Source organism: Lacerta agilis, chromosome 7 (assembly GCF_009819535.1).
Source record: "Lacerta agilis isolate rLacAgi1 chromosome 7, rLacAgi1.pri, whole genome shotgun sequence".
NCBI classification, from domain to species: Eukaryota; Metazoa; Chordata; class Lepidosauria; order Squamata; family Lacertidae; genus Lacerta; species Lacerta agilis.
The window spans coordinates 76,510,888-76,538,505 of record NC_046318.1 but is presented as its reverse complement, the minus strand read 5'-3'; the positions used below and the strand labels follow the sequence as shown (position 1 = coordinate 76,538,505).

General features: G+C 43.4%; 1 protein-coding gene across 3 annotated transcripts in view; it reads right to left on the bottom strand.

Annotated features, from left to right (window-relative positions):
* Positions 1-26,693, bottom strand: part of PHF20L1 (PHD finger protein 20 like 1) — a 62,849-nt gene extending 36,156 nt beyond the window's left edge. Inside the window, exons 1-6 of one of the 3 annotated variants that reach the window (XM_033155882.1) lie at positions 26,522-26,693; positions 23,928-24,041; positions 9,245-9,416; positions 8,960-9,044; positions 7,823-7,911; positions 4,057-4,119 (exon numbers count right to left, since the gene is read on the bottom strand). In XM_033155882.1, the coding sequence (XP_033011773.1) occupies positions 4,057-4,119; positions 7,823-7,911; positions 8,960-9,044; positions 9,245-9,416; positions 23,928-24,010 (492 nt within the window). In that variant the 5' untranslated portion in view covers positions 24,011-24,041; positions 26,522-26,693. The remainder of the gene's footprint in view (positions 1-4,056; positions 4,120-7,822; positions 7,912-8,959; positions 9,045-9,244; positions 9,417-23,927; positions 24,042-26,521) is intronic. The other 2 variants (XM_033155880.1, XM_033155881.1) reach the window with 2 other exon arrangements.
* Positions 26,694-27,618: the final 925 nt, after the last annotated feature.

The window sequence follows — 27,618 nt, the reverse complement described above, 5'->3', positions numbered from 1 at the left end:
GAATGATGAGAAGAGGGGTAGGTTAGTAATGGAAAGGAAGACAGAAAACAAGCGACTTGCTGGGAAAACAGAAGTTTTCCTGGCAGGTGGGATGTGTGTATTACTTAGAACTACAGGTTTTAAGACCTGTATGAGAGACCTGCTCCTAGACTCCTATTTGAGAGCTACACACACTCAGCATATCTCCACTATTCTTCTTAAAATCTGCTAACATATCCTCTTCCCCACAAATGTTTGCCTTTATCATCTCTCCACTGTCTTTAAATTTAAAAATGTACATTTAAATGCAAGACCTGGGAAAAGGAGACAACTATTAAGACACTAGAATAGCAAGTTTAATCAGGAAAGAGATTATACTATCTTTAGCGTTGGTGGCTGATAAAAGTCATCTAATAATCATTTCCCTATGTGGTCAGCTGCAATAAGGTTTCGTGGTGAATCAACATACAAGAAATCACTGTAAGATAAGATTCAGTTACAGGTAGGTAGCCGTGTTGGTCTGCCATAGTCAAAACAAAATAAAAAAATTTAAATTCCTTCCAGTAGCACCTTAGAGACCAACTAAGTTTGTTCTTGGTATGAGCTTTCGTGTGCATGCACACTTCTTCAGATACACTGAAACAGAAGTCACACTGGTATCAGAGCCTGCAATAAACCCAGATGCCAACTTTGCTGCCACATAAACCCGGACAACACCATTACTGGCCCCAACAACATCAAACATGCCATCTCAGGACTATTTAATTGCTCATCTTCCAACATTCTGTATGCCATGAAATGCCAACAGTGCCCTTCAGTTATCTATATTGGACAAACAGGCCAAACCCTACGCCAAATGATAAATGGACATAAATCAGATATCAGGAATCACAAGACAGAGAAACCAGTAGGAGAACACTTCAATCTCCCAGGACATTCTATAAAAGATCTCAAAGTAGCTGTCTTAATACAAAGGAATTTCAGAAATAGACTGGAAAGAGAAGTGGCTGAATTGCAACTAATCACCAAACTTAAAACCATGGAGAAACCTGGTCTGAACAAAGATTCTTATCTCATTATACATGACAAAGCTATCTTTAGCCATCTCACCCCTTGCCTTTCCAGACCTATCAGCTGATCACCCATTCCCACAACCCTTCTGAGTAATACCCCTCCCCACTCCCTCACTATATTTAAGGGTCTGGTGACTTCCGTTTCAGTGTATCTGAAGAAGTGTGCATGCACATAAAAGCTCATACCAAGAACAAACTTAGTTAGTCTCTAAGGTGCTACTGGAAGGAATTTTTTATTTTATTTTCTAAGATAAGAGTTATCACACTGTTTGAAGCTGCCACATGTTTCCTGTGGGATTATGTCAAAATCAATCCAGAGCACGATAGTACCTGCATGTTACATCTGCATGCAAACATCAGGATGCTATGGAACCAAAACCTTATCTCACCTTTTCATAATGTTATTTCAAAAACACATATATGTCACTAAGGCAGGAAAACTACAGCCAATCCTAGCTCCATGACACATATACCTATACAGCAACACATTTGTCACATTCACACTTTACATATTTAGGCATACATCTAAGAGTAATTGGAAAGCTGCCTATAACCGTCCATTGGCACAGGCTACTTAACTACTACTTTAGCTTCTTGTTTTCATATATTATCTCAGTCTAAGGTTATTTAGAGTATAGGCAAGCTATGACATGGCTTTTCAGGACAAAGGTGAACTGAATTTTAAAATAAATAAATAAATAAATAAATAAATAAATAAATAAATAAATAAATAAATAAGATTTGTTTATGGGAGATCTGGTTTCACTTTGATTTTGTGAATTGAACTAAAAAATGTCCAACTTTAATTTTCCATGCTGGATAAATCAATAGTTTTTCAAATTGCCAAAGTATCTGAACTGAAATTCATTTTTTGAAGGGGCGGGGGGAGCGAATAAAGCATACCTAATGTAGTTCACATTTTATATTTAAAAAAACTCGGCTTGCAACAATTTGCAACTTAGCTTGCAAATTATTTCTACTAGGAAACTTGTAAATATTTTTAAGACATGGCAAATCAATACAAACACTTCCTTATACTGTTTAAATTTTAAAGGCACTAAAGAGCTGTGCAATTACATTATATATACATGCATTATTCCCAATGGCAGCCACCTGAAAAACATTACTTACACCTCTGGGGCTGCCAATTTTTACTGTTATTCTATGCCCTGAGTTGAATCCAGGCTAATTTATTTAGCTTCCCCTGAAATCAATGGAACAAGCCAATTAATGACTAACTTGACCAATTGAATTCAGTGCGACTCGGTTTGGGTACAACCCATTCATTGTTATGAATGGATAAGGTTACAGCAAGACCGCTGCTGGATCAGGTCAAAGGCCCAACTAGTACACCAACCAGTTCTCATAGTGGCCAGCCTCTGGGAAGTCCGCAAGCAGGACTGGAGGGCAGCTGCACACTCCCCACGTCTGATTCCTAGAAACAGGTATTCAGAGGCAGTATAGGAAACATGGCTAGTAGACATTGCTAGCCTTATCTTCCATGTATCTGTCTAATTTCCTTTTAAATTCATCTAAGCTGACAGCCATCATCACATGGGAGGGAATTGCCTTGTTTAACTAGCATTGTGGAGAGAACTCTGACATTATGCTATGAAACAATGCGTTTTCTGAAATGGGTTATTTTCCGTATGAAAGCAAAGCAGTGGGAAAGTTTGTGGGACATTTTCACTCCATTATCACTGACTAGGGTCTTATATAACGCTGTCTGGAATTCCACCTGCTGGGTGATAGTGATCTTGTACGTGCTTTCCCCACTTATGTATTAAGAATCCGTGCTCCAAAATTAAATGTATTCAGATATGCTCATAATTTAGATGCTCCCCCCCCAACTGTGAATTTTAAGAGCTGCATTAATGCAGGGCAAAGAGTTTCCCCTCTAAAAGCTGCAAGGAGCCACAAGCTAGACCTCTGGCACCTGTACCTTTATAATGCAAGCATCTGCAGAAATGTGCTTGCATATTAAAATATTTGCCTTCTGCACACACGGACACAAAATTATGTATGGCAGAGTAGCCAATAAGCAACATGAATTCACAATACTTCTCTTGAATGATACAATGAGTATGTGTGCTGTGTTGGAACAGGAGACTAACCACACAAAGAAAGGAAGGAGATAACTTTTGAGGAGCAAATCTCTGTAGAGAATTGTGCAAACCTGCAAGCTTCCTGACAGATATTTGCAAAGCTTGGATGATCTGACCACCCAAAATTGATCATCTACTTCTCCAGATCATCTATTTCTCCAACCACTTAGCATCTCTTTCCTACTTCCGCCATCCCAGACATCTCCAGTGACCCAAACAGCTAGCCAAGAGCTACGTGTAGTAATTTTGATTGTTTGCAAAATCTGAAAGCTGCTACCGTGAGTCAAAGTGAAGGAAACTGCGTAAGCAAGGCACAGAAACCATGAACACTATCTCAGAACCTCAGAGGCTGTACAAAATTCCTTTGTCTTAAGATAAATCTGCTACTTTATTTCGTTTTCTTACGTTCCTAACCCACCTTTCTTCCACTATGGAGCACAAGGTGGCATGCATGCGGATCCAAGGTCCTCCACCCAGGCACTGACCAGGCCCAAACCTGTTTCACTTCAGCACTGTGGTGGTCTAAGCAAATTTTGCTAGAGGCACGTCTTTCAGAACCACCTTTCAGCTTTACAAGTGAGAAAGCAAAACAGAGAGCAGCATTCCACCACCAAGAGTTTCATCAGTAACAGATAAGCTACCTTATTTTCACCTTTCAGATGCTTGTCCTCTACAAGAAGCTTTCGTTCTCGCTGGAAACATTATGCCTACCTGAAACATCATCCATCCTGGGCACACCTGAACCAACACCTGCCCCACCTCTCTGACAGCTCTCATTTTCCACCTACTGTCACCTCTTCTGCTGGTTCTGGCACAACCGGGTTTTCATGGCTTCTCCTCAGCTTCCGTTTCCTGTGTGCCAAGAGCCCTCCCTCTCCTTCAAGTCCCTCAAAACTCACTTCATGTGGATCGTTATCCGTCACTAATCTCAGCTCCGGCGCTATCTGCTGCCACTCACGCGCCTAATTATATCGAAGATAAAACACAAACATGGAAACAGAAAGAGACAAGTTATCATAAATGTCTCTCCACCAGAAGACTCCGTGCACACATCTTTCATAATACCTCATTTCCCTCCCTCAATAATATCTGCCTCCAAACTCAACAGTTTAAATCTTTTTCTAAATAAGAACATAACCTGCAAAATCTATGCAGTTAATTCACTTTGCCGTGCCCACCAGAGTCATGGTTTGGGGCCAACCAAAGTCAGAAAATCAACAGTATCCCAAGGCTAGAAAACTATTGGAAGAATAGTATTTTCTTTTGCAAAATTAATACAAGGTATTACAACTTCTACATTAAGTGACACAGGGAGAGAAATTTTAATAACGCATAGTATTTTGTTAATTGATGGCTTATATATCTACAGTATGTGCATATTGTTGTATCACCCATGTAGTTGCTCTCAATCAAATGCAAGAAAATTTCTGAGATTGAAATGAGAGAATAGCTGAGGAATCTAAAAGTGAATACTGAAATGCATAAGCATGCAGTTTTAAAGGCTCAGACACTACACCAAACCAAGTGTCCTCCCCCCAAAAAAACCATTTCTGTTAGATACATACATATTGTTGAGCACAAATGTATCTAGTGGTGGTACATTTGCCATTTCATTTCCATATTGCAACTAAATGATATGAAGTTGCAAGTTGAAAATAGTAGACAGAAAATTAGTATTTTTGACAACATAGCAAAAACAAAATTTTGCTGCGTTTATCTATCTGAAATGCTCCATTACAAAATGATTTGAAAGGAATTCTGTCCAACTTCTCCTGCTGGTTTTCTTTTATACAAGTTTCGCGCTGTCGGACCACATCCTAATCATTTAAAAGTCCTACTCCTTCAATAATTTTTTTTTGCTATGGCTAGTTGCACCCTGCATTATTTTACAATATGGGCTTACTTCACGTTCAAAATTTCCCACAGCTCTATGATGGTATCACATTACGCATGAACAACATTCTTAATTGACAGTGGCTCTACCACTGTGCAGATCACACGTGCATCTAAGATGGAGCACGTTCTCGAGAACAGAAAGCCTTGTTTCGACCACACCTTTCGACAGCCAATTTTTCAAAAACTAAGAGTGGCCATTTTCCTACGTTACGCATTGGGGGCCCATGCAATTGTACCACACCGGTCTGCCAGGACAATGGTGCACAACCTACAACCGAGGAATGTAGCCAACATTACATTGCACAGATGCACGTGAAATACAAGGACCTATTATTTTGACATCCCGTGATGTTCAAGGGATGTTCGAACTATGGAACGTTGTCAGAGTCCTGCTTCAAAATGGGTGCTCCTCAACCCTGACCTCATCCCCCTGGCTCAGTGCTGCTGCCTCTGCCACCATTCGCTCCGCTGGTTTGGGTGAACTTCTCCCAGAGCAGCAGCGGCACTTTTGGATGGAAGCCAAGCAAGCTTCAATCTTTTTGTGGGAAAGTGCCGTATTATACTCCTAAAAACGCAAGAACCAACACTGACGTCAAGCGCTTCACTGCAGGGAATCTAAGATGAGATCCTTCCACTACATAAAGTATGTCGTTTGGGGGGTGTGTGTAAGTGACTGTTGGGGGAAACATCTAAACTAATCCTATTACGGAGATGCAGTACAGTTGCTCCTCGAATTTCATCTAAAATGAAATTTGAAGGCTCCTCCGCAGACTAAACAGATCAGGAATGCCCTGGGAATCCAAGAGACTTTTGGCTAAGTATTAACAAAATTTATCAGGGGCACTCTTCACACTTCTAAATAGCCATAAAGTTTTGCTTAAGGGATAACTCAAATAACTTGTAAGTGGTTCCTTACATATGAGAAAGACTTGGGGGAGACTGCACATCATTATGACTCATTCTATGCTAGGATTTTAAAGTCAAGCCAATCCTGATGAAACGGAAGTCCCTGAATCACGACTGCTGGCAACCATTTGACAATCCTGTGCTGTTATGCTTAAGAAGGAACACCGTTCTGCAGAGAAAGCATAGGTAGGAGATACAAACCCTCTAGCTTTCTCTCTCTCTCTCTCTTTTTTTTTTTTAGCACACATTAAAAAAAAACACTGTATCTGAAAGACACCTGGAAATTCCTTCTTTGCGCACTTTAGGTTTGCAGTTTGGCTGCGTGCACACCGTTCCATTAATCACGTCAGAGCAAAAAGTCAGTTGCACTAAAAAAAAAATGGGTGATGCCAAACAGTGTTAAATTTTCTGCTTGTTACAAAGACACATTTTATCGGAAAGCTCAGCCCGATAGTTCATTTTAGACAAAGCAAAATTTCTAGGGTGTGCTTCAGAAACGAAATGAACCTAGCTTTACTCATCTTAAAAATGCCACCAAGAAAATATTAAACAATAATAAAAATTAAAAACCCCAGAATGGACATGCTAACTCTGAAACGTTCCCTCTACCCTTCCGAAGGAAAATTGGTCCTTATTTTCCAAACAATGCCTACTTGGATGTTGTGTATCTACAGCTGTAGGTATGCAACTGAGCAGGCAAAATTTCCACTTTCCTAGGGAAATACGCCACAGTGTCTTAAGGCCCACGTTAAAAACAAAAAACAAACCTCAGTTCATTCTTAGTGCACTGCATAAGTTCAAAACCTAGATATGAAGATAAAAAGCTGCCTCATGTCAAGTCATATCATTTATCTATCTGGCACAATTTTTATTTACTCTGATTGGCAGCTGCTCTTACAGGTCTCAGACAGAGGTCTTTCTTTACCTGTACAGTTATGATCTTTTAACTGGGCATGACAGGGAAAGAAAAGGGACTGACCTCATGCAGAAAAGGATCTGCTCTATACCAGTGGGCTACAGCTAACCCAAAACCTTCTTGTACTTTTGCACACCTGTGTTGACCTTCTGGTGCTGGCAGTGCTTGGCAAACTGTAGTTCTGCATAGGTAAGCAAAACCTCAATAAGCAGAACTAGAACATATAGTGTCTACATCTACCACGACAGGCAGCGGAAATCCAAGGAGAGCAAAGGAGGAGAAATATATCGTGTGGATACTGTATCTGCGGACCAATGTCATGCACACTTCTAAACCAAGCAACAAATCAGATCCTCTTCAGGATTAGTATTCCCTAGCAATCTCCAAGCAAAGGTGGTAGGCTGGAAGGCTTATTCTCCTTCCTTGACTCTTCTAGATAAAGAATTCTAGGTAGAACCATGGCAGAGATTTCCTCCCCATGTGATAGCTATGTGTGAGAACCATCTGCCTGCTGAAAATGCCAGGCATAAGCAAGGAGAAACAAATGCCAGAAATTGCCTAGCAAGAAACAATGGCCTTCCACGTGAAAACTGGGAACTCTTCTTCTATGGCACACGATGGCAAGCAAGGAAAGAACCCTTCTAATCAAAATGCTAAATTCTAAGTATCGCCTGATGTTGACCTCCTTGCAGACTTCAGCCAGAGTGATTAACAGTTGGTTAGTGGGATAACATCGTTTCCTCACTTTCCATCTGTGGGTGGCAAACAAGTAACTGGAAATACAGAATCTGAAGGGTCTTATCACTCTGTATAGATGAATCAAGAGTGAAGGGATGTGATTTATATTTTCCACGATTGGATTTATACCGCTTAGAAGCTGCTTTGGCAATTAAGCAGTATATGAATAAATACTATGTAGTGATAATCTAACATGGAAGTTCACTTACCTGACCTTTGGCATCTTCTGGCATAGATTTTATATGCATTCGTTTAAGACACCGAATCACTCCATCATAAAACTGTACAGTAAAGGTTCCTAGAAAAAAGAATGATATGGAGATAAGGAAGTAAAATTTAAGCTACATATTAGCACACCACCTCAGAGATGTCACATGGTGCTATACCAAAACTAAAGGTAAAGGTAAAGGACCCCTGGATGGTTCAGTCCAGTCAAAGGTGACTATGGGGTTGCGACATTCATCTCGCTTTCAGGCAGAGGGAGCCGGCGTTTGTCCACAGACAGCTTTCCGGGTCATGTGGCCAGAAGGACTAAACTGCATCTGGCGCAACGGGACACCATGATGGAAGCTAGAGTGCATGGAAAAGCCGTTTACCTTCCCACCGCAGCAGTACCTATTTATCTACTTGCACTGGTATGCTTTTGAACTGCTAGGCTGGCAGAAGCTGGGACAGAGCAACAGGAGCTCATCCTGTCGTGGGGATTTGAACTGCTGACCTTCCGATCAGCAAGCCCAAGAGGCTTGGGCCACAGTGCCACCCACGTCCCTCATATACCAAAACTACAACAGCATTAATAGGCAAGATCAGCGATGAAATGAAATTTCAATTACCAAAACCACAACAGCATTAAACAGGCAAGATCAGCAATGAAATGAAATTTTGGAGAAGGGAGCCATGGTTTAATTGTCTTTGGGATAAGCAAATCATGGTTTAGCATTATGCATGAACCAGTCCAGTGACAAATCCAGAATTGTGAATTCTGGAATTTTTCAGACATGCAACCCAAATAAGATTTGCAGAGTGCAATCACAAATTACCTGGATTTTACATTCATGTAAAAAGATTCTATTTCTTTTATTGGGCTTCTATTCTTAAATTCATTACAAATTTGGGGCCAGCAACTGCTAACAGTCACCTTCCATAAAGGGTGGGATTAGCGAAAGATGCACTCCATTTTCAGACTAAGTGTAACTGCTGCATGTATATCTGAGGTGGAAATAATGTCTGCCAATGAATACTGGATGTAGTAACTTCAAGTTAAAACAAAACAAAGCACTTGTGGAAATGGAACAGTAGACCAGATGAACTTTTGGTTCAAGCCAGTAGGCTTAAGTTATACATACCTTCTTTGTTAATTGCTTCAATCTTCGCAGGATAATATCGACAGTCTGTCCAACGAGCTAGAACCTCTTCTCCAGGTTGAAAATCCTGTTTTAAAAAGGTTTAAGAAAATAGTGTGTTAACATGACTGAAAATGTATTCAGTGCTAGCATGTAGAGAACTTAAATACCTGAACTAACTATTGGAAGATCTACTTATTTCTCTGCTTTCCATGAAAGCATGTTTATTATTATGACCCAAGACTTCCATACGAAGATATTCTCATAAGGGGAGAGATAAACACTTACAATAAATTCATCATCATCTTTCAGACCCTCTTTCCTCAGCGATGGCCGTTCAAGGGGTCGCAACCGATTGCTGTCCCAATAAATCCATTCATCGTAACGATGACTCCAGCGCTCAAAGTGGACAAGCATCTTCCCCTCTTCATAGTCTATCTTCTCAATGCGTGAAGGATACCTTCAAAAAACAAAACAGGCAGGCTATAACCTCTGTATTTCAACGTACTAAAGACTCATAGGCCTGTTTGGTTGAGCATATCATTTTCCACATGAATGGAACTCCAGTAATTCAAAATGGAAGGAATCATATATCATACATCCCGGATCTACACAACCAGTTGTACCCCCCATCAAACGCACTCAACACAAATACTACTGGCAGCATAAGTATCCAGAATATTTTTGAACAACCAGAAAGTTTCTGAAATTACAGGTAGAAACATGCACTAGTTAGCTATTCAAGTTAGCTCTGTAAATGGTCGCAGGACAAATACAGCCTATCCCTATCTCTTTTATTTCTCCACCCCAAAGAACTATCCAACTAAATTAAGCATGAACACAGCCAGAGTAGCTGTAACACTGATGATTGAAATAGCTAAATATGTGCAGCCCATACAAAGCACAATCCTAACCATGTGTACTCAGAAGTCAGTCCTGTTTTATTCAATGGGATTTGCTCTCAGGTAAGTGGGGTTAGGACTATAGCTGTAGTCTCATAAATATGGCCATGGCTTGAAGCAGAGATTCACAATACAGTGCTAACAGTGGGGAAATGCTACAATGGTTCAGTGGCATTATTAAGCGATGATATCAATGGATCTTTCCACTGTGCCCTCACTCACTGTAAATGAATAGTCGTACCTCAGAAGTCGAATGGAATCCGTTCCGGTAGTCCGTTCGAATTCCAAAACGTTCAGAATCCAAGGTGTGGCTTCCGATTGGCTGCAGGAAGCTCCTGCAGCCAATCGGAAGCCGCAGAAGCCCCATCAGACATTCGGGTTCCAAAGAACGTTCACAAACTGGAACACTCACTTCCGGGTTTGCAGCATTTGGGAGCCAAAACTTTCGACTTGCAAGGCATTCATCAACCAAGGTACACCTGTGCTTCAATTAAGCATAATGGTGGCTAGCCATGATGGTTATGTGGTACCTCCACAGACGGAGGCAGTATGCCTCTGTACATGCACCTGTTGGTGGGAATCACTAGCTGGAAGAGTGCAGTTAAACTCAGTGTCTGATTAAGGGCTTCTGATAGGTATCTGGTTGGCCACTGTGATAAAAGGATGCTGGACTAAATGGGCCTTAAATCTGATCCAACAGGGCTGTTCTTGGGTAGTTTCCTATTAAATGAGAACAGGGAAAATACAGTTACCAGGTTCAGAACCTGGCCCAAAAAACAATTCCAAACTCTGATTTCAGACCCTGATTTGTCAAAAACTAGTAGCCAAACCGGAATTAAGATTGCCGGAAAAAATATCAACAACCTCAGATATGCTGATGACACTACCTTGATGGCAGAAAGTGAGGAGGAAATAAAGAAACTTTTAATGAGGGTGAAAGAGGAGAGCGCAAAATATGGTCTGAAGCTCAACATCAAAAAAACTAAGATCATGGCCACTGGTCCCATCACCTCCTGGCAAATAGAAGGGGAAGAAATGGAGGCAGTGAGAGATTTCACTTTTTTGGGTTCCACGATCACTGCAGATGGTGACAGCAGTCACGAAATTAGAAGACGCCTGCTTCTTGGAAGAAAAGCAATGACAAACCTAGACAGCATCTTAAAAAGCAAAGACATCACCTTGCCAACAAAGGTCCGTATAGTTAAAGCTATGGTTTTCCCAGTAGTAATGTACGGAAGTGAGAGCTGGACCATCAAGAAGGCTGATCGCCGAACAATTGATGCTTTTGAATTATGGTGCTGGAGGAGACTCTTGAGAGTCCCATGGACTGCAAGAAGATCAAAGCTATCCATTCTCAAAGAAATCAGCCCTGAGTGCTCACTAGAAGGACAGATCCTGAAGTTGAGGCTCCAGTACTTTGGCCACCTCATGAGAAGAGAAGACTCCCTGGAAAAGACCCTGATGTTGGGAAAGATGGAGGGCACAAGGAGAAGGGGACGACAGAGGATGAGGTGGTTGGACAGTGTTCTCGAAGCTACTAACATGAGTTTGGCCAAACTGCGAGAGGCAGTGAAGGATAGGCGTGCCTGGCGTGCTCTGGTCCATGGGGTCACGAAGAGTCGGACACGACTGAACGACTGAACAACAACAAAGTAGCCATAGTTTACCAGTTCAGACTTAACAGAAAACTATGCTTAATTTACCCAATTAGGTATACAGTGCACCAAGAAAGGAGGAAGGCAGGCGACGTAGGAAAACAGAGTGCAGGGTAGAAGGTTCATTTACATTTCAGCTTAATAAGCCAAAGTAGGTATGTACATCAAAAATGGGCCACACCATAGAAAGCCGTTAAAAAAACAAACATGCTTGGCAATAGATGGAAACAGATATGTTGCAATAATATTGTGGAAGATTAACCTTGCCAAACAATCACGCTGCCTAGAAAGCATTAACATTTTAAGTAAAAATATATGGTTTAATGGTTTTACAGCAGTATTTTTCAATGGAGTGGGTTCAAACTTTTATCTGCTAATTAGGGAATTATGCAAATTCTACTTTTTTGCCTATGCAAACTTTTAGAATTACACAAAGGTGTGCTAGTATTTCCATAAAGCACCTCTTAAGATATTATTTTCTGGAAAAAAATTAATCATAGTTGCAAAAAAACAAACAAACCCTGAAGCAGAACATCTGACAATAAAAAGGTGTTTCTCAACAATGTCTTGACACATACATATATTTGGGTAATTTCCTTCCATATTCATCATTTATGTAGAACTAAAGACTGCAGTCAGGTCTAAAGTTCCTTAGTTTTAAGGAAATCTTTTGTACTTGCAAAACATCTGGTGCAACATAGTACTGACTGACATCAAAGGTTGTGAGTCCAAACCTTTACTTTTTGTTAGTAAGAATGTCTTACAAATGTGTGTGAAATGTGTCTGCTACTATTCCACAAGATATTGCCTAAAGTGGTTTACAACATACTGAACATCAGCAGCAATAAACAATACAGACAATGCAATTTAAACCATAAGCAACAATTACCGGTACAAATATCAATATTTATCAGCAGCACCAACAGCAGCAGCCAGAAAAACATGATGTTATTAATTCAAAGAATCATAGAATCATAGAGTTGGAAGAGACCACAAGGGCCATCCAGTCCAACCCCCTGCCAAGCAGGAAACACCATCAAAGCATTCCTGACAGATGGCTGTCAAGCCTCCGATTAAAGACCTCCAAAGAAGGAGACTCCACCACACTCCTTGGCAGCAAATTCCACTGTCAAACAGCTCTTACTGTCAGGAAGTTCTTCCTAATGTTTAGGTGGAATCTTTTTTCTTGTAATTTGAATCCATTGCCCTGTGTCCGCTTCTCTGGAGCAGCAGTAAAGAACCTTTCTCCCTCCTCTATATGACATCCTTTTATATATTTGAACATGGCTATCAGATCACCCCTTAACCTTCTCTTCTCCAGGCTAAATATACCCAGCTCCCTAAGCCGTTCCTCATAAGGCATAGTTTCCAGGCCTTGGACCATTTTGGTTGCCCTCCTCTGGACACGTTCCAGCTTGTCAGGATCCTTCTTGAACTGTGGTGCCCAGAACTGGACACAGTATTCCAGGTGAGGTCTGACCAGAGCGGAATACAGTGGTACTATTAATTCAACACATACTATCAAGAAATCTCAAGCTAAAACAAAAATAAAGCAATACAAAAATATATATCAGATGAAAACTAATCAGGAGACAGAGAAAAACCTATCAAATCAATCCCGTACACACTGACCAGGGAGTAAGTCCCACTGAAGTGTATGGGGCTTTTTCTGAGTAAACATGTACAGGGCTGTGGCGTAATACAGAACTAAAATAAAGCACAAACAAGATCATATACAAATTTATTTCACTAAGGAGGCCATATCAAAGGGGGAGGGGGCTCCTCTACAATTAATCTACACTCTATAGCTGGCAGTCTCCATCCCAACTTTTACCTGGGACCCCTCTCTCAATCATGGGACGGTGGTGGCGCTGTGGTCTAAGCCACAGAGCCTAGGGCTTGCCGATCAGAAGATCGGCGGTTTGAATCCCCGCGATGGGGTGAGCTCCCGTTGCTCAGTCCCAGCTCATGCCAACCTAGCAGTTCAAAAGCACGCAGTGCAAGTAGATAAATAGGTACCACTCCGGCGGAAAAGGTTAACGATGTTTCCATGCGCTGCTCTCGTTCGCCAGAAGCGGCTTTGTCCCATGCTGGCCACATGACCCGGAAGCTGTACACCGGCTCCCTCGGCCAGTAAAGCGAGATGAGTGCCACAACCCCAGAGTCGTCCGCAACTGGATCTAACGGTCAGGGGTCCCTTTACCCTTACCTCTCTCACCTAGGATGAACAAACCACCAGTCTTCCTTCAAACCACAACATGCATAGCCCCTTGATATTCCTTCGTCTCTCTCCCAACACCCTTTTAAGGCAACAGCATATCAGGCTCCATGGCAGATGAGCGGGAAAGGACAGGTGAAAAGGCTCAGCCTCTTGATGTTACTCAGACTTCCTCCCCTAACTATCCACACCACAGCATTTTAGGTTGCCTATTGAGATGCATGCAAGCTGGAGTTAGGATTCTTCTGAGCTATCAAATTAGCAAGGATGGAAAAAGACAAAGCAACTAAGATGTCATTTTGTAAAGATGAAGTTGTATGCCAGGATTTGTGCACAACTGTCACTGCCCCACAAGACTTTTACTGGTCAATGTGCCAACACCCCCTAATGTTAACTCTATGTGGCTTGCAAATGGAAGAAAATGAATTAAGCAATCAGGTGAGTAGCTATAAGCCTATCCTTATGTAAGACTGCATACAAGACTTTACACCAGGGGTCAGCAAACTTTTTCAGCAGGGGGCCAGTCCACTGTCCCTCAGACCATGTGGGGGGCCAGACTATATTGGGGGGGGGGAATGAACTAATTCCTATGCCCCGCAAATAACCCAGAGATGCATTTTAAATAAAAGCACACATTCTGCTCATGTAAAAATACCAGGCAGCCCCCACAAATAACCCAGAGATGCATTTTAAATAAAAGGACACATTCTACTCATGTAAAAAAACGCTGATTCCCGGACTGTCCACGGGCTGCATTTAGAAGGTGATTGGGCCGCATCTGGCCCCCGGGCCTTGGTTTGGGGACCCCTGCTTTACACTATAGAACATTTCAGTTGTACCTTCTTAAATTTTACAGTAAACCAATTATTTATTTCCTATCTTCCTCTAACAGAGTTATTTATTCAGACAACCACCCTTCTAGTGCATAAATCATTTTATCCCTTTTACAGGTGGGGTAACTAAGCACTACAACAATATTGGCAAGAAAAGGATACAACCAAACTGCGTCCTAACATCACGATTTAGAGATCCATGAAACAGGTAAACAAACATATTAAATACAGGATAACAAGCCAATGGGAAGCTGCCCACGCCTCCTCCGTGCCAGGAGCGCTGGAAATAGCGTTTGCGCATGAGTGCATGCGCACACACACACACTCCGGCCCACCGTGGCGTCTGCGGGACCATGAACCGGCCCAAGCCACAAAAACTCTGCCGACCAGTTCTAGACCAATGGTCAGGCTGGCTGGGCTGGCAGGAGCTGTAGTTCAACAACATTTCGGGACAGAGTGAGAATCCAGAATTGTGTTACCTTTCCCCTTGTATCAACAGTGTTCCATCCATTTCATCAACAACTTTATTTATGCATGTATGAGCCTTGCTACACTCTGTCTTCCTGTCATCAAGAGTGATCTAACGGCTGGAGTTTGCGGTAGCTCTGCATTAAGGATGTGCTTCTCCTTAATAATAATAATAATAATAATAATAATACCCTGCCCAACTGGCTGGGTTTCCCCAGCCACTCTGGGCAGCTTACAACATACCAGTATCTAAAGACATAATAAAAACATCAATCCTTAAAAACTTCCCTAAACAGGGCTGCCTTCAGATGTCTTCTGAAAGTCAGATATTTGTTTATTTCCTTGACATCTGAAGGCAGGCCGTTCCACAGGGAGGGCGCCACTACTGAGAAGGCCCTCTGTAATTTCCCTTCTCTCAGTGAAGGAACCAGCAGATGACCCTTGGAGGAGAACCTCGGTGTCCAGGCTGAGCGATGGGGGTGGAGATGCTCCTTCAGGTATATTGGGCCAAGGCCATTTAGGGCTTTAAAGGTCAGCACCAACACTTTGAATTGTGCTTAGAAATGTACTGGGGAACCAGTGAAGATCCTTTAGGACCGGTGTTATATGGTCCTGGCGGCCACTAGCAGTCACCAATCTAGCTGCTGCATTCTGGATTGGTTGTAGTTTCCAAGTCACCTTCAAAGGTAGCCCCTCGAACCAGGGCATGCACCACTCTGGCAAGACAGTCTGCGGGCAGGTAGGGTACCAGATGGAGCTGGCAGACAGCTGCTCTGAACACAGAATTGACCTGCGCCACCATCGACAGCTGTGAGTCCAAAATGACTCCCAGGCTGTGCACCTGGATCTTCAGGGGGCATGGTTACCCCGTTCAGGACCAGGGAGTCCCCAACACCTGCCTGCCCCATCCCCCAAGAACAGTACTTCTGTCTTGTCAGGATTCACCTCAATCTGTTACCCACCATCCATCTGCCAACCGCCTCCAGACACGCACACAGGACCTTTAGTGTCCTCACTGGTTCTGATTTGAAGGAAAGGTAGAGCTAGGTATCATCTGCATACTGGTGGACACCCAGCCCAAACCCCTTAATGATCTCTCCCAGCAGCTTCATGTAGATGTTAAAAGGCATGGGGGAGAGGACAGAGCCTAAGGCACCCCACAAGTGAGAGCCCAGGAGTCCAAACACTCATCCCCCAATACCACTTTCTGGACATGACCCAGGAGGAAGGAATGGAACCACTACATAACAGTGCCTCCAGCTCCTCTAGACAGTTCAAAAGGATGTCATGGTCAACGGTATAAAAGGCCACTGAGAGATCCAGCAGAACTAGGAAACTGCTTACACCTCTGTCCCTAACCCGCCAGAGATCATCAACCAGGACGACCAAGGCAGTTTCAGTGCCATCCAAATGGTCCGCATCCTCCAGGCATGCCAGGAGTTGTTCAACGACCACCCACTCAATCACCTTGCCCAGGGAGGGAAGATTTGAGACTGGTTGATAGCTGGCCATAATGACCGGGTCCAAATATGTTTTTTTTTAAGAAGCGGTTTAATAACCGCCTCTTTCAGCTGGTCTGGGAAGGCTCCTAGTTTTAATCACAGTATGGATCGACTCACGAACGGACCTCTGGAATGGATTCCGCACGTGAGTAGAGGTTCCACTGTACTGTTTCCACAAATTGTTTCCAAGATCAGAAATTGTGGGGATGAAAAGGAGGCTTATACCTCCAGAGAATCTGATGGTGTGTTGACTGAATCACTCAAACCACATAACTAAGTTTAGCTGATGCTTCAGTATAAAAATAAAATCAACCTATAGGTAGTAATAGTAAATAAATAAAATAGCAAATAAAGTAGTAAATAATTTTTGAGAAAACAACAGCATGCAAGAGGCTTTGGGCATAGGAGCTTCCATTCACCTGATATGTGACAAACCATTTTTTTTTCCTTGGAAGCAATATGTAGATATCTATTCAAGATATTAACAGCACAGTATTAACCATATCTACTCAAAAGTAAGTCCTATTGAATTCACTGGGATCTACTTCCAGCTAAGTGAGGTTAGGATAGCAACCTTAGAAAATAAGCAAGGATTTATTTTAACTGAATTGCTTTACGTTAATGTTTCTTTCTTTTTTTAAAAAAAATATTTTTATTAAAGATTTTCTTGTTTACAAACAGGTAGGTAGCCGTGTTGATCTGCCATAGTCGAAACAAAATAATTTTTTTTAAAAAATCCTACCAGTAGCACCTTAGAGACCAACAAAGTTTGTTTCTGAAGAAGTGTGTATGCACACGAAAGCTCATACCAAGAACAAACTTAGTTGGTCTCTAAGGTGCTACTGGAAGGATTTTTTTTTGTTTTGATTTACAAAGGTAGTGCAATGTCTCTCTCATATTTTTTCCATGTAACGTTTTTACAAATCAGTTTCGTTTGTTGAGACATTAGGAAGAACAGGGGGAAAGAGGTGGGCGGGGTGGGGAGATGGGTGGGGTGGGGTGACGATGTTTCTATTTTACTTAATATATGTAGGGTTTGGTGTCAGCGTTGTTTGTGCGGGTTCTCTGTTGTTTGCTTGTGTTCCTTCGGTGGTGAGAGAGGTCGGGGTTGGCGTAGGGTGCAATTGTTCATTTGTGGTTGGCTGTGGTGGTCTTTGGTTTCCTTTGTGAGTGGGGTGGGTGAGTGCTTTTGATCAGGTTAGCCATATTGATTTGTATGCTGTTGGTGGATTTTTGTCATTGTCTTGTTGGGCTGTGTGTGTGTGTGTGTGTGTGTGTGTGTGTGTGATAAAGGTGAGCCATACCGGGGTGAAGGCGTTTTCTTCTATTTGTCCCCGTGTCAGTTTCAGCTTATTGGTTAGTTTTTTCTAGTAGGGCTGTTCCTTTTTAAACAAAATGTGCTATGTGGATTATAATAAAAGAAAAACAAACTGTAAAGATAAAAGAGACACCAAAAAAAAACTGGCTCCTAGTCTAAGAATCAACACTGGGCATAACAATTGGATTTTTATTTCATAGCAAAGTAAATTCAATCCCAACATTTTGTGACACCCCCCCCCTTTTTGTTTTTACACAGTAGGAACTACAGTGGGCTACACAGCAAAATCTTTTCCTTCTCATTCACAAGGTAGGGTAGAGGCACCTTTTCATGCCAGCTCCTTTATACATCTCACAAAGCTGTAGCGTAACAATGGAACAAATCTTCTTGAAATGGACTGTAGAGGATGGGGGAGTATTTTTGTGATGATACACCAAGAGAAAAAGGTAGACACTTCCACCTGTCTAAGAATTTTAAGATGACGCCGACCATAGACTAAAACATAAAATTAGAACAGTAAAATACGCACAGCAAAGGAAAACTGACTGTCCCTAAATCTAGAAGATCCTTTGTCAGGAAAGCATTTGAGAAATCTATCCAAAATTCTTTATGGTCATGCCTACCGAAAAGTGCTCATGTCTAACAGATTTAATTTTAGTAGGATCTTCAACACAATAACCCTCTACTCTACAGAAACACTTCAAATTAACTGTGTAACAGCTACATTCCAGCCTGATGTGCTGAGCTAGATGGTGTGTCCTAGATGGTGTGTCCACACATGCAGGGCAGAATCCAATATTGTATGACTGGACTTCTGGTTGAGCAGGGGAACTCCTTCCCTCTGTAGTCCTCCACATGCCTCCAAAATCTAACCCTGAGGATCCCTCAACTCTCCAAAGTAATTTTAAGGATGTGTGGAGGTATGCAGGGGGAAAGGAGAGGAAGGTGAAGTCCTGTTGCATGAGCAGACATCCTTTCCACTCATGCGTGGACAGCCATGGACACAACCTGCAGTAGAAAAACATAGTATCCAAGACTGGTGGTGTGAGCAGGCAAGTTGGAAAAGCACAGAAAGGTGCAAATGGGAGGGAAAAGCAGAGCCTTTGCAGGGCATTTAAAGAATTTGGAAGGGCCTGATGTGGTTCACAACTTGCCAGCTGAGGTACAAAACTCTATAAACAAATCCCTCACGGTTGACATGCCATGCCAACTATGAGCTGTGTATTAATCTGTCACAAAATTGAAACAAATGGAAATCTTGAGTATCTAGAGGTCTATGGTAGCTCTCTGCAAAGGATAAGGAAATGTGTACAATGGTACCTCGGGTTACAAACACTTCGGGTTAAGTGTTTTCAGGTTGCGGACTGCAGGAAACCCGGAAGTACTGGAAAGGGTTACTTCCAGGTTTCGCCGCTCGCGCATGCACAGAAGCGCCAAATCGCGTCATGCTCGTGCAGAGATGCGGCGCTGCAGGTTATGATCACTGCGGGTTGTGGACGTGCCTCCATCACGGAATACGTCCGCAACCCGAGGTTCCACTGTAGTATGCTGCCTGTTTCTCAATGCAATGGCATAAATTACTAAAGGCAAGGGGGAAAACTATTCAGGAAGCAGTATCATTCCCACTTTGTTAAACACACCAACATAATTAGTTATTTAGTAAATTTATAAGACACCCATCGGCATAAAATTCGCAGCTCCATATACAGCAAAAACTAAGAGACATACAATAAAATCAATACGAAACTGCAAAAGCATCAACTACAATCAATATAATCCATCAGAAACCATAAAACAACTAAAGTACATCTTTGAGTGCCTGGGAAATTAAAAGGCTTCAACTGGTGCCAAAAAAAATAGCAAACTGGGCAACAGGTGAGATGCCTGGTGAAGGCACTCAATCTAAGAGATGCCACAACTAATGCTACCTGCCCAGGCATATTTCTGCATTAGAACCCTATAACTACGACGTTCCACATATTTCATAAAGGTAAACTCTCATGAGTACATAAGAACCAACTTTACTTCAAAAATCTCTTACATATGTCACTTCAAAGCATTATGTTCTTACTCCCCCCTCCCAAGTCACTTCGCTCTATGTCAGGGAATTAAATGCAGCTGCAATTATCCATAGGTTTTTACTACAGTTTCTATAAAATTGTCACTCCTGATTCACTATATTACTACAGATAATTAACATAATGTGGTTGCTTCTAAAGTCACACGGGGAGGGACTTCCGGCGGCGACGCAATCGCCGGGTGGTCGAGGGCTGCTTCGGGTCCGAAGCGCCCTGTCCATCCCGGGGGTTAGGAGCCCCGCTACCGCAAAGCGGGGCTCCGGTTGGGGTGCGGGAAGAGCGTCCCGCACCCTGGGCTCCCCGGCAGCGCCCGCGGAGGCTCCGAACCCTTCCCTCGCTCCCCCTGTAAAGGGGGAGTGGGGGTGAAGGGACAACGGAGCCGGGCTTCGGGGACATGCCCCAACCGGGATGCAAATGCGGCGACAAAGCCCGCGGTGAGCGTCTAAGTTCTACCTTTCAAGAATGGAGCTAAAGGAACCCGGTGGTCGTGAGTAAATAATCTGATTAGAAACCGTGCTTTTGGAACGATCCGGGGGGAAGGAGAAAGGCAGCCTGCCTCCCTCCCTTCGAGCTTAAGAATCTAACCAATTTGAGTGATTACTGCTACAGAACTGGCTACAATGTATTTAAAATTGACACATGAGACTGGCAAACTCTTTTTTCGGGAAGCTAACTAAAGGAAAATATCTCCATTTAAAGTTGCGGTATTTGCGCTCCAGCTCAGGAAAATGGCGACGAACAAAGAGGGGAGCAGAAATATGACACCCACTTCCTCCTCCTCTGCCAGTATGCTGGGTTTCGTCCTTGAACTGGTATTGAACTCTGGACTAACGGATGAACAGAGACTCACTGCCTTGAAGGTGGAACTGCTTTGTAGAAAAGTCAAAGTCTTGTGTGGGGGTCTGAAATGGAACCAATTGCCCACAGAGGAGGCTTTTAAAACTTTTGACACTTTGGAAGAAAGCCTTGCCAAGGAGCTGAGAGGGTGGATGGAAAGATGGAGAGAAATGAGTGAGCTACTTCGGAGAAGAAATTCGCTTTTTGGGGGTGGCAGCCCCAAGGCGACGTCAAGATTTCTTATATCCAGTCCCCGAGGTGTGAGCTCGGGGGCCAGGGACAGAGAATTAAGGTATTTACAAGAAGAAAAGGAATGTTACAAAGAACCGAAGAAGCTGACAGATGATGAGATGGACACCTCTGAACTCGTGGCAAGGAGAGGTTTGGACTGTGCCTGGATCTGTGGACGTTTGGAGAGGGAAGCTACATGGAAGTTCAGTGCTGATGCCACCAGGAGAAGAATAATGGACAGAGGGGGTGTGGGGTGAAGCATTAAGTAAAACTTAAAGTAGCCTGATATGGTAAATTGAAATCGGAGGGTGAATACTGTCAACAATATTTTGTTATATTTTTTATTTGAACATGAAAGGAGATATTTCAAGTTTTTATGTTATTAGCAGCAATCTTAAGGATAGAAGAGATAGATTTGATGCGAATGATTTGCGAAGATCTGTGAGGTGGAGTATAAGTAAAGTGAATTTAAGTGGATTAAGTTTATGGATTAAGAATTATTATGATGATGCATTCTTAGTAAAATGTTGAAGATGTAATTGAATGTAACTATACAATTGAATTGAATTTCTTTTTTCTTTTTTCAGGAGAAATGGTTATAAAATAGATTAAGGATATAAATTCGAAGGTGAAAAGGCAGGGGAAGTCAATGGTCAAGATATGGAAATAGAAAATTTTTTTTTTTCTTTTAGAAAGATGCAATAAGAAAACTTGACATTGTTTGTATTTGTTTTATTTGTTTTGCATTTGTTTAATTGTAGGTGTGGGTGTGGGTATATGTTGTTATAGAAAAATACCAATAAATTCTTATAAAAAAAAAAAAATAAAGTCACACGGGGAGATGGAGAACGGGAATTTGCCTTATACAAAGTCAGGCCATTGCTCCATCTAGCCCGGTATTGCCCTTGGTGACTGGGACTAAATTTCCAGGGATTCAGAGAGGAGTCTCTCCCAGCCCTCTCTGGAAATGCCAGGGATTGAACCTGGGACCTGGGAGGTGCTGTACCACTTAGCTTCAACCTTGTGGGTAGGAAGACGAGAAAAGAGGCATCATCCAAGTGACTTGGGCCTCCCAAGAATAAGGCAGTCCAAGGGATGCACACTAGTAACGGTTTATTAAAACCAAAATAGCCCACTTTGGGCATCATTCAACAGAGCCAATCTGCTAAGAAAGGGAGCACACCAGCTCTCCCCCATTGCCCTCTTACTTCGGAGGATGAAGCTCTGAAGCAGGGAGATAGCTTCCCACTAATCCCCCAAATATATTAGAACACTGGAAACAGTGATAGGACAGACCTACCATGCTTGTTTCCCCAACTGCATGCCGCCCCGCCCCTTTGATGTTAATGTAACACTGAAGAAAAAATCTAAAGGGCTAATATTGAACATGTTTGTAAGTAGACTTTAATACAGACCTTTGTTTCCATATCAACCCTACAAAAATCAACAAATCCTTTATACTATACAAATAAGAAAATACATGCAACCCAGACCTTTCCTGCTACTTAGTTCCAATATCTGATCTATTTAATTTCTGCCAATTTACAGCCGCAGCTATTTTATTGCACTGTTTTTTATTAATGTGTTGTTTTTTACACTGCCGCAACAATGTTATGAGAAGCTATGTTAAAAGTATCTTAGTAAATAAACAACCCCCTCCTAAAGGCAGAAAGGGAAGGAAAATTGTCATGGGGTGAGGACACATTTCAAAGTCTCAGGGCAATCACTGTGGTTGACCTCAACTAATACACTGAAGTAGAACTGGATCTGAAGACTGTAGATGGCACAGGGAAGCAAAATAGCTGGGTTGCGAGCCGCAGGCTGTCTAGTTTTAAGATTTAAAACCAGGGCTGCAAATTGGGCTAGAAACAAATAGGAAGCCAGTGCAACTGGTACAGCACAGGCTGAACAACAGCTCATCTCCCAAATTTCATTAGGAGACAGACAGCAGGATTATTCACCAGCTGTAGCTTCTGAGCGATCTTCAAGGGCAGCTCCAAATCTTCCAAAATGCCTCCTTCAGTACAACACTAATAACTTCAGTCTACCAAGTTAATGATTCCAGATACAACCTAGCGAATTTCATTGTCCATATCCATAAATATTGCCTATTATCTAGTGCCATGGTATATAGTTAAAGCTATGGTTTTCCCAGTAGTGATGTATGGAAGTGAGAGCTGGACCATAAAGAAGGCTGATCAATGAAGAATTGATGCTTTTGAACTATGGTGCTGGAGGAGACTCCTGAGAGTCCCATGGACTGCAAGAAGATCAAACCTATCCATTCTTAAGTAAATCAGCCCTGAGTGCTCACTGGAAGGACAGATCCTGAAGCTGAGGCTCCAATACTTTGGCCACCTCGTGGGAAGAGAAGACTCCCTGGAAATGACCCTGATGTTGGGAAAGATTGAGGGCACAAGGAGAAGGGGACGACAGAGGACGAGGTGGTTGGAAAGTGTTCTCGAAGCTACCAACATGAGTCTGACCAAACTGCGGGAGGCAGTGGAAGACAGGAGTGCCTGACGTGCTCTGGTCCATGGGGTCACGAAGAGTCGGACCCGACTAAAAGACTAAACAACAACAACATGGTATAAAAGTGACATTTGCTGAATTGCTAGTAAGGAATCTCTCATAGGAGAAATAGAACACATTAATGTGGCACCAGAATCCACTTTAAAACAATCAACCAACATGTAAACCTGTGGCTTATTTTAGTTGTAAGAACTGTTTTCTGAACAAGTTCTTTTGCACAAATTGTCCCGGTACCTTAACAACTCTTTTTGGAAGAAGTGACCATATTTTAAGTTCTTTTTATGAACAAAGAATGAAAATGCATATAAATGAAAACAGAAGTTCAAAGCACATCCATCATGCATCACGTGTGAAATAATTTCTGACCTAAACCAGGCACCGTCATCAACTTCCATACCATTTTTGTAGGTAATCAAGTGCTTCCAAACGAGCACCGATCTCAAATGTGATCCCAGGACGATTTGGAGGCTTTCTGCTCATCTTGACAGCTTCTACTCCTCTCTCCTCTTAGCTGTAGAAAGAAAAAGAAATAAAGGGTGTCATTGCCATAGAAAATATTGTTTAAGGTGATATTCCTGTATTTGTCCTTTAGACCAGTGTTCACCAATCTTGGGCCTCCAGCTGTTTTTGGCCTACAACTCCCATCATCCCTGACCACTGGCCTTGCTAGCTAGGGATGATGGGAGCTGAAGTCCAAAAACAGCTGGAGGCCCAAGGTTGGGAAACACTGCTTTAGGCAGTTGGGTCGCAGTCAAGAAAGCAGCAAATTGAACACTAAAAGCATAATCTTATGCATGTTTACTCAAATGTCCTGATGAAGATAATGAGGCTTACATCAAGGTGAGTGGGTGACAGATTGCAGTCTTAACCCCAAAACTGTAGCACTGATTAGTTCCTAAATTCTGATGGTTAGTGATAGGGCAATCATGTAATTCTCACGTAACTAGTGTATTTCTTAAAGCAGGAAACCACATGAGTTAACACTATAGTGTTATTATCTTTATCAATTCAGAAAACTGAATGCAGAACACAAACCTCGACTGCTTACGGGGCCTCAGAACTGACACATGTCACTTTCCAATGCTTGCTATCTACTGCATATACAATCCCATACACATTAAACCAGCTTGCCACAGAAAGGGTTCCCGTAGCAGAAGGTTGCACTTAACTCAACAGACCGGGCAAAAGTTGAAATATATGTGTCTCTGAGCAAGATCTTTCACTGAACTGTTACTGTGTCAATGACTTAGGTGGAATGGTGCAAGCACTCAGAAGGTATCGTAGTCCTCCGAGTCCACCACAGGAGATCCTGTAGGAACTTGGATTCAGAGGCTCCAGCATAACAGTCAGCAGAACCCAGTTTTCCTGGGAACCCAAACTCTACTATTCATTACCTAAGGAGTAATGGCAATCAGTGATCTCCAGGTCCCAGTTGATACTAAGGGCAAAGACTTCTAGACACAAGGAACATAGGAAGTTGTCTTATACTAAGTCAGAAATTTACTCAATCTAGTTCACTATTGTATATATCGGCAGTAGCTATCCAGGGTTTCAGAGAGGGAGCAGGAGCCAGGAATCGAACCTGGAACTTTCTGCATGCAAGAAAAGTATCTTAACACTGAGCCATAATCCTTGTCCTCAAAAAAGAAAGAAAAGACTACAGCCCCACTCTGTATTGAATGTAACATTCTCACCTTTGCCTTGGCCTAACCACTACAACAATTAAAACCACAGTCCCTACCAACTTGAACTTAAGTCCCAAATGTGCTTTAGAAAAAAGCAGTGTGTTTATAAATTAGCCCATATTTCAGACAATAGCTTTCTACCTATGTCAATTTGTGCAAAAATCATCCAAGCTAGAAAGGAAACTCCACTATTAAAAACACTATTTAGGGATAAGTGACAGAGTAACAGAGATCCTCTTTCTAATAATCAACCCTTCCTTGTTTTATTCTGCCTGGTTTTTAATAATCCCCAATACCTCTCTGGTTGCAACTCCAATTGGATGTGGCTAAATTCACGGCCACCTACACAGCCTCTGGCGAGATGATCTCCCACACACATATATTTATATATTTAAAAAAATACTTTTGGGGGTCCCAGAACTATCACAGCGACTTAACATTTATTTATTTTTTTAAATGAAAACCATCTTTAAGTTAAAAACGAAAAACTGCTTTCGACATAGTAGAACATGGCATACAAATTAAGAAAGAGCGGTGCAGCGGGGCTTCCCTAAACAAAGAGTGGAATTCATTTAAGGTGAAAGGAGGGCAAAACTATCACACAGGGCACTTGAGGGCATGCGCAGAATGAAAGGTGGGGACGGGGACACAAACCCAATTCTGTCTTTGCTCAGGGCGCTGTACTGTGTATAACAAAAGTCCTCTCCGGTTACAGTAACCCTGCAACTTGCGTTCGCTTAACTCGTGTACATTATTCTTTACTGAGAAACTGTGAAGGGTGTGAGGGTGTCCCAGGGGAAAACCCAGTGCATTTTGACTATATGCTGCTTTCGGCTTTAGGCACGACCCCCCACCCACCCAGCACCTCATTGCCTGCACTGATACTATGCCGCCTTTCTCTCCCAAGGAACTCAATGAGGTCCTGCTCTCTGTTTCGTCCCCACAACAACCCTGTGAGGTAGGCCAGCCCTCCAGTGGAAATTGCGGGCTTGAAACCTTCCGCGAGCACCGAAGAGGCCGCACCCCTCCCCCACGGCCACCCTTGAGAGGCGAGGGAGGGCCTAGAGCGCCTCACTCCCTGGTGAACGGGAGGCGCCGCTACCGGGAAGGCCCCGCTCCGCGGCCCCGGCCGGCCGGCCTCCCCTGTCCGCGGGCGCCTCCGGGTCAGGTCCCTGGAGCGGGTGCGGGCGAGGGGGAGCCCCTTCGTGAGGCGCCGGTGGGCCTCGCTTCCCCTCCACCGGAGGCCGCAGCTGAGGCGGCGCTCCGGGGCCTGCCCGCCTGCGGGGCGGCTTCGGCCTGTCCTTACCCGCGGGCCGCTACCAGGCCCCGTCGGGGCACCGCGGCGTCCCTTCTCGTCTCCCCCGGAGGGAAGGCCCTCAGCAGCAGCAGCAGCAGCGCCGCCGCCTCCGACCCGCTTCTTCCTCCTCAGCGGAACCCATCGCCAGTCTCCTCCCGGCCCCGCCTCTCGCGTCCCAGCGACGGCGCGCTCGCGTCACTGCTACGCGACGCAAGGAGACGCCGTCTTCCCCTCCCCTTCCGCCACTGTCACGTGACACCAACGCATCCACCCACCCGACAGAGGGAGGGAAAAAGCAAACAGCCAAAGCGGGCAGGACACCGCACGCCGCGGGGGTGCTATAGCACACTTCCGGCTGCCGATCGAAGGCAGGGTGGGCAAGCTGCGGAATGCGGGCATAACCAGAGATGGGGTGGGGTTTCTTGCTTTGTTTAGTTTATGTTTCAATAAATGCCTGCGTAAGCGAACGGCGCAAGGTGTTTTGTGGGAGGGTGCCGGCGAGTGGCGGAGCTTTTGCCGCCCCACTCAAGTAGAGGCGGTCGAGAGGAAACCGGGAGTGTCGACTGCCTGCGCCGCGCTTCTCCTCCCATGCCCTCTTTGGCCGTGACCTGGTAGCCCTCGTGCGGAGGCGTCGGATTGCACGCTCCGGTCGGGTTCCTGCGTTGGGTGCTGCTGTGGAGGGTTTGCAGGCAAGGGGGCTCCGCATTTGAAAGCGACCGATTGCTTCTTTTCGCCTCTAAAAGGTTAAAGCGGCCAAAACACTTTCCAAAAGGCACCTTGAGGTCCTCGAGCGCCTAAGCTTTAAAGAGGAGTTGTCATCATCGTTATTTGTATTATACATTAATTTATACCCTGCCTAGACTCCTTATCTGGGGAAGACTCGTAATCTGGTGAACTGTGTTCGATTCCCGCTCCTCCACATGCAGCTGCTGGGTGACCTTGGGCTAGTCACACTTCTCTGAAGTCTCTCAGCCCCACTCACCTCAGAGTGTTTGTTGTGGGGGAGGAAGGGAAAGGAGAATGTTAGCCGCTTTGAGACTCCTTCAGGTTATGAAAAGCGGGATATCAATTCCAAACTCTTCTTCTTCTTCTTTTCCCCTAGGCAG